This window comes from Populus euphratica, unplaced genomic scaffold (genome assembly GCF_000495115.2).
Source record: "Populus euphratica unplaced genomic scaffold, PopEup_1.0 scaffold273.1, whole genome shotgun sequence".
Classification (NCBI taxonomy): Eukaryota; Viridiplantae; Streptophyta; class Magnoliopsida; order Malpighiales; family Salicaceae; genus Populus; species Populus euphratica.
The window spans coordinates 73539-83656 of NW_011500153.1; the positions used below are offsets into that span (position 1 = coordinate 73539).

General features: G+C 33.9%; 1 protein-coding gene across 1 annotated transcript; it reads right to left on the reverse strand.

Annotated features, from left to right (window-relative positions):
• Positions 1-58: 58 nt before the first annotated feature.
• LOC105111018 (guanosine nucleotide diphosphate dissociation inhibitor 1) lies at positions 59-4634 on the reverse strand. The gene is made up of 13 exons (XM_011006249.1): positions 4308-4634; positions 3710-3772; positions 3523-3606; positions 3305-3412; positions 3033-3205; positions 2699-2810; positions 2512-2592; positions 2323-2385; positions 2076-2177; positions 1840-1964; positions 1154-1364; positions 988-1062; positions 59-483 (listed from the first exon to the last, which is right to left on the reverse strand). The coding sequence occupies exons 1-13, from the start codon at positions 4392-4394 to the stop codon at positions 433-435; spliced, it is 1335 nt and encodes a 444-aa protein (XP_011004551.1). The 5' UTR covers positions 4395-4634; the 3' UTR covers positions 59-432.
• Between the last annotated feature and the right edge of the window lie 5484 nt (positions 4635-10118).

Sequence of the window (10118 nt, forward strand, 5' to 3'; positions counted from 1 at the left end):
TTGACTCCTTTTATCGATTCAGCATTCAATCAACCCAAAAGAACCTTCACATTGCCTCTCTGAAGCAACAAACACCTTGAATTTGTGCGCCCATTTCATTCATGTAAAATATGGAAAGGCAGTGTCTATTATAAAATATAGCCAAGGACTCCACCACCCTATAACCCAACCTTGCAGAAGAAATAGCAACTCCTCTCTGACATGACCCAGACAAAAATTGCCCTTCGGAAATATAACAGCGTTTAAAACATAAATATCTCTATCGCAGGTCACATGGTATATAGTTTAAGACAAGGAATGATAAACCCAAGACTAGGACAAAGTAGATGAGTCTGATGCCCGCTTTTACGAGCCAAATCCCAAGAGAAATCTGTGATGTTCAAAGCAACTTGGAACAAAGCACGTTTGCGGTGCATGCAAATGTAGCTTTCCTCATTCCTCCGCAGCACTGGCAGCACTTAAATCCACACTGAGGTCAAGAACCTGTAACATGAAAGGTAGGATTGATTGCAACGTGGATTCCAGCACGGAAAAAGTGACAAGCAACAAGAAAAACACCATATCCGATTAACTTTAAATGATGTACAAGAACTGATTACCTTTGATGCTTAGTTAGGATCTGGTTCAAATATTGCCCCAGTTCAATTTTAAAATTCGAATAGAAATTAAATGCAAACCCCCAGTTTTGTGCCTCCTCCAAAGGTCAAGGACAAACCTTAATTAGATGTTCCCCTTGACATAATCAAACCAAACAATCAATGGCATGCACATTGGCAAAAACTTATACCAACGAGATAGAATTCAACAGTGAATAGTTTTCTTAGAAGTCAATCACGTGGCTCTTTGTATGAGTTGAATTGATTAACATCACAATTGTGTGCATAACAGAATTGCAGCTATTAACATCACAAGCCTAAGATGGTGGAGATTCCACAAAGAGTAGTTTTTTACCACAAATGCTCCCAAAACCAGAGAGTGCAATCTTACCTTTCCAGTTATCATGGTATACATGTTCAGAACATCTGTAACAGTTGACTCAAAGTGTGTTGTGGCATCATAGCTCTGCCAAACATTAAGGAACTCGAATTAGGGTGAATCCATAAAGGAATCATAACTAGCAGCAGCATTATTCAGATAAAAAAATTTCACTCACTGTTGAAATAAAGCAATTGTCCAATGAAGGTTCATTGACCGGTTCATATCTGTCATAAATATCGAAGAATATCTCATCAACAGGACCTAGGAGGTCAATTCCAGGTTTCAATTCAGTTTCAGGATGATCAGTCTCTGCCTCGGTTGATACAAATGCAATGAATTTTCCCTTTGGAGCAACATTGTGGGTATAAGAACAGCAGAAAAGGTACCTGCTCAACACAGAAGCCTCACAAAAATTTAGCACAGAGAGAGGCAATGTATTTCTTCCAGCTGAGTCACAGTAATGAAAGCTTCCCCTTCAGATAGACCTTTCAATTGGAGTAAGCAATTCAACTGTACCCCATGAATGTCATAAAACAAAAACGAAGCTTTCCAAGACAGTAAAAAAAATGATAAGTGGGCAAACGGATTTCAGAGTTTTGCCAGGAAAAGGCTATATCAAAGGAAAAAATACACTAAACCAGAAAGCAATAAATACAAAAATAAGAGCACCTAAACTGCAACAGACAAGATACTTAACTATCATGTCCTGTAAAAAACACAACTCAAAAGTAGGCTGATAGATGGTAACACTAAAAATCAATAATGTTGAAATGTCCAATTATAATCCTTCAATATTTTACAAAATAATATGGGAATGGAAAGGAGAACATTTGTACAACTGATCAAGTATCTAGAACTCACATGTCTGATCTGCGACCCAGCTGCTTCTGTGGCAGGATAACCTGCACTGAATGAGATTCATCGGTGCTTGGTATTGGGTGGCTCATAATGGCAATTGCCCTTGCAACCCTACCAACCTTCCTAACCTGTTCAAATGCATTCAACTTTCTGTAAATAATGGAAAATTCATTTTTTATCTTCAACACACACACACACACAGATTCTGGCTTCAATAACTATTTTTTTGTCCTCCATACCTTGTTGGGTAAGTAGGAAGGATCACAAACAACTTTCTTGCACTTAGCAGTTTCCCCTTCTGATGTGACACCAGCAACTTTGCCTTCCTCGTTGAACTCTACCTGAAATTACAGCAATTTGCCACTTCCATGTTATATTTCCAGTCTACAACAACAGTCATATGCACGCATATTTTTATCAGCATATATAGAGTGACGCAATTGCACAAGAAATAACAAATCAAATTTCAGAAGCGTAAACAAGTACCTTGCACTCAGGTTTATTCAACATGTATGTGCCTCCATAAACAGCACTAAGCCGTGCAAATGCCTGGGTGGAACAACACCCCCAGATAAATGTCATTATTTCAGTATATAACAAGTTAGCATGTCAAGGGTTGAGACAGGTGGAGAAAGAAGGGGTAGGAGGTAGGCAGGGAGAGAGTGAGCGAGTTACCTGTGGGAGCTCTCCTAAACCATACAGAGGGTAAATATATGGTGATCCTCCTTGAAAACGGGCAAGGGACTCCGAATATAGCTATCACATAATCAGGAGGAAAATTTTCAAATAACACATAAAATAAAAAATTTCAAATGTCACCGAGATCAAAACATTTGAACGAAAACTATACTTAGATTATCACCTTCATCCTTTTAACAGTATCCAGTGCAGGTTCATGTAGGTAGCGATCATCTCTATGTAGTGCCAATGCATGACCGATGAAGTCTATGGTATTGTCATCAAGACCATATTTTCTGACAAAAAGTTAACTGGATAATAAGAAAAAACTGTGCTCACCGAGTTTATTATTGAATACAAATTAACTCACAGCAATCCAAATAACTTCTAAGATATTTTTCAAACCAAAATAAAGGTATTGAACATGACATGAGAATCCATAAAAGCCGCGGTTAGGTATTACAATGTAGCACACAAAGAGGCATGGTTGCAATATAAAACCAGGAGCAAGAACATACGCAATCAGTTCTCTCGTAGTCACTCTAGTCAAGTCCATTCCCTCGTGGGTTTTAGGATCATTGTCTTCGTAATTCTGGACATATATGAAAAACTTGCGAGCACGGCGCTTTTCAAAAATACCCATGAGAGGAGATTTCAGTGCCTCCATATCAGTTGCGGGCACCTTGTGGACCTATTATAGAAATCCATACCGACAGCTTTGAGTTAAAAACATATCACAATAGAAACTAATGAGATCAATCAACCCCTACTGAGCTTGAACATAGTATACCTTTCCCTTGTTGAAGACGTAGCTGCCATCCACTGCTTTGAAGTAAAGATACTTGGTAACATCTGTGTGAATGAGGACACGTACAAGATTGCCATTTGCCATCATAAACTAGCCATATGGAGACACATGAAAAAAGAGCAGAGATTATAAAATGACAAGTTCAATAGAATAACTGGTCAGATAACAGGAAATGTTGAGAAGCAAAGATGGAAAGACACCTTAGGAACCATGTCAACATTATAATCCCTGCTTGAGCCCAGATGTGCTGGAGGCTTATCGTTTCCCCTGAACCTCTTCCAGAGCTGTAGATAAATTAATTCACAATCAAAACCGATCACTCACAAGAGTAGTGAGTAGCAGAAAAACAAAAAGTGATTGGCAAATGCAGATCATGAATAGCGAGACCTGAATGAGGTTCAGCGACGCAGACTCTCCCCCGTAGTAGTCATTCCTATCCATATGCAGGACCTGACTTAACAAGACATGCACGAAACGTAATCATGTTAGCATCAACAAATACACTCTTACAAGTGCATAAAACTCAATATGATACAAATACAGCAGAAAGTTGTCAAAAGGAGAATACAGAAATCATGTACAGATATTTGCAGTAATTCCATACAAACAGATCCATTTCCTACGATTGCAACTCGAAAGTCAAAGGAAGGATGGTCATGATTGAAGAGAAACCCAAAACCCAGCAAACGATTCAATGAAAACCCATTTCAAGACTTCGCATAAGAAGCTAAAGAACCAGAAATCAATTCATGTTTCTCCAAAAACATCTGAAAAGTTTTCATTTTTTAAATCAATCAGTAAATAGCTCCAGTAAAGCCAGAGTCTTTGCAAATCCAAACAAATATAAATGATCAGATCAACCATTAACAATCAGCTTGATCTGTGTAGGAAACCCTAATCTAGAAAAATTCACAAATCAAACGATATAGATCCATCACATACCATATTGGGAATATGGGAAAGAAGAAGAAGAAGAAGAACCGACCTTGAGGCCGTCAACGGAGAGAAGACCGCTGAGGATGCATTCTTTGAGACCAGTGCCCAAAACAATCACATCATACTCTTCATCCATGATTCAGATCAAAATGATATTTTTTCCTTTTGGGGTTTTAGGGTTAGGATAGATAGATGGATGAGCAGGAGGAAAGGCAGAAGGAGAAGCAGAAGACAGTAGACCAAAGGCAATGGCAATAAATAATTGTTTAAATAATCCGAAGCAAGGCCAAAAGCAAAGATGCTTTGTGTGTTAATTCGGAAAAAACCTTCCTTACACGATGCGAGCCCTTCTTATTTGACGATGGGACTTGTGATGGATAGGGTCAATACCAGATTTCTATCCATTTATATCCGACCCGAGCATCCATGTTCGATTAGTATTTTGGATTGCAATAACTTGTGTTTTAGCATGTGTTTTAAAACTATAGTCTTAAAAAAAATACTAAATTATTTTGTTTTAGTATTTTTTTAATAATTTTGATATTAAAAATAAAAAATTATTTTAATATATTTTTAAACAAAAATATTTTTAAAAATACTTTACACTTAAAATACAAAACATAAAATTAATCACAAATAAGTTTTATTATACTCAAATTAATAAATTTTAAAGTCTATTTATATTATTTTTCTCAACCTATTTTTTATTCAAAAAACAAGTTGAGAAATAATAGCAAACAATACCTTTATTTGTTTGTTTATTTTAAATCTAGTGAATATTCATCAAATTTGTGATTGTCTAAAATTAAATTTGTTTCTTGCATAGGAACTTGTAATATTAATTTAAAAAAAAATTATGATTTTGATATATTACTATTAAAAATAAAAATAAAAATAAAACATGTTTCTTTTTATGTGAAAATGCCCATATCAAGAATTCTAATTTTATGTACATATTATTCTTAACAAAATATGTTTTTTGTGCGGCAGTCAAAAACCATGTTTTTTCAAATAGAAATATTATTTCACCAATCAAGTTATATACATCTAATATCTTCATGCCTAATGGTTTTTTACGAAGTGGTGATGAAATTTTGTGCAAGTTTTTTTATTTTTCAATTTTACCTATCTATTTATAGAACTATTTATTCGATTATAGATTATTATAAAAAAACACAACAACAATAACAAGAATACAAGATTTTGAACTATAGAAAAATAATTCATTGAAAATAAATGTTGAATGATAAATATAGAAAGCACATGGTAATGAGACCAGAGACTATTAACTTAGGCATTGGTGGGGTCAAGTGATCTCTCATATTATGTACAGCTTAATACTTCTGGCTTCCTGTGGAGGCTTACACCCAGCATCAATCATCGGATCCAACATAGTTTCAATTTATTTATATCGGCTTGAAAATAGTTAAAGCTATTCTTGGGAATAAAAATGGATAAACATGGCAAGAATAATTAGGTTTCATAGGGCTAGCAAAGAGCCACCAACAATTATCAAGTCATAAACCCAGATGCAACCGCAATGCACTATGTTGTTGAACGAGGGCTACAAAATAAGAAGGAAAATTAGAGGGAAGGGCTAGCCAAGCCTTGACACCACACTTTATTGTATAAGCTTTATAACATGCCTTGGTGAATCGAAATCCATACATATACCAGTAAGAGGAGCCAGGAGTCGATAAAGGTAAAATAAGATAAAATAGATGAAGGAATGCAAAGGTCGAAAAATGAAGAAAATGAAAGGAGTGGCAGAGAAGGAAGGGTGGAGAAAGATAGTGAGGTCGATGAATTTTTAAATCTACATGGGTGGTCATACATCATATATCAAAAGTAGACTGGCTTTTTACAAAGCTTCTCTATTAGAAACCTACAAGAGTCATTTGTTTATCCAGCACCTAGACAATTATACAGAAAGCTTTTTAATAAAGCAGTATTTTACTACTTCTTCAAAATCACGATCCTACTTTAATAAAATAATACAACCCAAGTTTTAGATTTTTTTAGCATGTAATAACTTGTAAACTTAAAGAAAACAGTGAAGTAGAGAATGTATTTTTATCACATGAATGTTATTGATACAAGGTTACTCTTTATAAAGTTTGGGTATAGTATAATAATCTTAACAAAAAATCTTATCAACATTTGAAATTTAGCAAAAGACATGGGGTAGATTAGATCAGTTGGTCTTCCTAATCTTTCTCCAGATTTTCCTCTTATTGATAGCTACAATTGCTTGGTTTGCTGAGCAGTTCCATATTTTTCTCTACACATCCCCTCAATCTAAAGGGAGGAGCTCGAACATTCAAATTGGCCAAAGTATTTCAAAACTTGTATGGAGACACTATTTTTGTTAATGAATCAACCAGTTGATCTTTAGTACAAATGAAATAAACTATAAGTTGCTTTCTTTAAACTTGATCATGCATTTAATGAAAATCAATTTTGATATATTTAGTACGAGAATGAAGCATAGAATTAGCAGTCAAGTAGTCAAGTATGTGGCTACAATATTATCACACCATAACACTAGGGGGTTGGAATTTTTAAGCCAATTTCAAATAAAATTAATTGCAACCATTGGAGTTTTGAAGCAATGTCTGCAAAAGACTTATATTCAGCTTTTATGCTTTTACGAGCAACTGTAAATTATTACTTGCAGCGCCATGAGATAAGCTTGTTGCCTATGATAACACAATAAACACTTATTAACCGTCGATCATCACGATCACCTACCCAATCAAAATTTGAAAAAGCTTGAATTGTAGAGTTAAAAGACCGACTAAGAAATAGTCTCATTGATATGGAATGTTTAAGATAAAATAGTTTTTTTTTTTTACTGCTTGCCAGTATGGCTTTAACGGGTTATGCATGAACTTTCTTACTTTGTGAATTGAGAATAAAAGATCAAATTAAGTAAATGCCAAATATTGCAGCTTACCAATAACCTGTTTCTAAAGAGAAGGGTCTAAAAACTTAGCTTTTTTGGTTGCAAATAGGTGAAAGGTAGTTGATATAGGACTTGTACATGGTTTTGCTTATGCCATATGAGTGCGGTTTATGAGTTCAACCACATACTTTCTTTAAGTAAGATACATACCATCAGTTGAGTGCAAGACCTCCACTTCAAAAAAGTAGTTAAGATCACCAAACTTTTTAACAACAAAATCTAAATGTAAGTCTTGAAGTATATGATGGATAATAGTACTAGAATTGCTTGTAATGGTAACATCATCAACATAAATAAGAATCACAACCAAAACATTCTTGTGCCAAATAAATAAAGAAGGGTCTGCCTTGCTAGCAAGAAATCTAATTGCCCATACTTTATTTGTTAAACGAGAGAACCAAGCTCTTGGAGCTTGTTTGAAGTCGTAAATTGACTTATGTAATCTGCAAAAATGGTTAGGATATTAAGGATGGATATAGCCTTGAGTTTGGGCCATATAAACTTCCTCTTTCAATTCACCTTGTAAAAATGCATTTTGGATAGCAATTTGTTTAATCTGCCAGTTATAAAAATAGTCAAGGACAAGACTATTTGAATTGTGCATGCTTGACAATAGGATTGAATGTTTCATTAAAATCAATTCCTTCTTATTGATGAAAGCCCTTGGCAACTAACCTGGCCTTAAACCTCTTTATGGAGCAATCAATATTTTTTTTAATTTTTTTTGTATATCTAATGGTAGCCAACGATATTGGCTTTAAAAGGAGGAGTAATTAATGACTAAGTCCCATTATGTAGAAGAGCATTAAACTCTGCATTCAATGATGTTCACCATTGTGGTGACTTGACTGCATCACTATAACATATTGGTTTTTTATTAGAAGAGTGAAGAGAGGTAAGTAATGTTTTAGTAGAGGATACTGCTCAAAATCATCAGAGTTAGTTTTTGGTTTAAAAATATTATTTCTTGATCTGGTAATCATGACATGGGTGCTGGTACTGCCTTGCATTACTGTAGGATTTAAGGTGGCTTAAAGAGGTGTCTCTGATATACTAGAAGAAATGGGCTGGTTAACAGCAATTATGTCTAGTTATGAGATAGAAGTAGTATGCCAAACAAGTGGTTCTTTGTTTGTTCCTATAGAGTGAGACACTAAAGGAATAAAATCATTAGTTACGGATGATATACTTTGAGTTTGCATATCATTAAATCTGGCAGGTAGTAGTACTGAAAGATGAAAAAACAAGGTAATATATATAGATGAGCTGGATTTTGAGGATAGTATAGAGGAAACATTTTTCTAGTAAGGGAACATATTTTCATCAAATATTATATGATGGGACACATAAACATAACTAGTTGATAAATCAAGGCACTTGTATCCATGATGATTAACATTATAGCCAATGAAAATACAAGATTTGCTTTTAAAATCCAATTTATATTTATTATATGGTCTAAGATTAGGCCAACATGCATATCCGAATACACATAAAAAAGAAAAAATTAGGATCTAGTTATATAGCATTTCATAAGGTGACAAATTATTGAGGATAAGTGTTGAAAGGTGATTAATTAAAAAGGTTGCAAATATAAAGGCATTTTCTTAATAAAATAGAGGTAAATTTGAGTGTGCTAATAAACTAGGGCCTATTTCAACAATTTTTCTATGTCTTCGTTCAATTAAAGCGATTTGTTGATGAGTATAAGGGCATGTAATATGATGAGCTATGCCATTTGCTTGAAAATAATTATGAAGTCTATGGTATTCATCACCTAATATGATTATATGACCTTTATTTTACTACTAAATTTTTTTCCATATAATATTGAAATTGAAGAAAAACACGCTCAACATCAGATTTGAATTTAATAGGAACTAACCATAAGAATTTAGAATAATTATCTAGAAATCTAACATGGTATCGAACACTCATAGTTGGGGTTACAAATGTTGGACCCCAGACATCGGTAAAAATTAAGTCTAATGGAGATTTTGAAACACAAGTTGAATTAGTAAAAGGCAAAGCATGACTCTTTGCTAATTGGCAATTAGGACACATAAAATGCCTTTTTATTTTATCAATTGGCAGTTTATTTAAGGACAAAACACGTTGAACAATTTGAGAAGCAGCATGATCAAGGTGACGGTGCCACTGATCAAGTGAAATGCGAACACTTAAAAAGGCTTGAGGAGGAACATTTTTTGTTAAGAAATGGTATAACCCATTACTGATATGGCCTCAATGAAGGAGGGTCCCCAAGTAATCCTTCACAAGAAAATATTGATCATGAAACTCGAAATAAACATTATTATCAGTACAGAATTTTTGGACAGATAGTAAGTTTTTCTGAATTTAAAGGATTAAAAGAACTTGAAAGTAAGTTTTTCTAAATTTAAAGGATTAAAAGAACTTGATTCAATACACAGAAATGAGAAAATGTATAAAGAGAAGAATTGCCAATTTTAGAGATATGCAGATCTTGACCATTGCCAATTTAAAGTTGATTTGTACTAGTATAGTCATCACTCTTTAAGTTCGGATTATCCATATCATGAGTGATATGGTGAGTAACACCTTTGTCTGTATATCAGTCATTCTCCTAGCCGTTATTGTTTGCTATAATAAAAGCTTGTTTATTTGGAGGAGAAGGATAATGTTAATAGGTGAGATCAAAACGATGGTAGCACTTCCAACTTGATTGATATTTAAAAGTGTATTTTTATCAAGGTTTTATATCATCATTTTGCACTTGAAGTATTAATAACTCCTTAACTAAAGCATATTTTATAATAATATATCTAATAATATAAGATACCTTTAATTTATGATAAATGTTCATTTTAATGCAGGCTTATCACATAAATAAAAGGATTGATTGATGAATTTAAG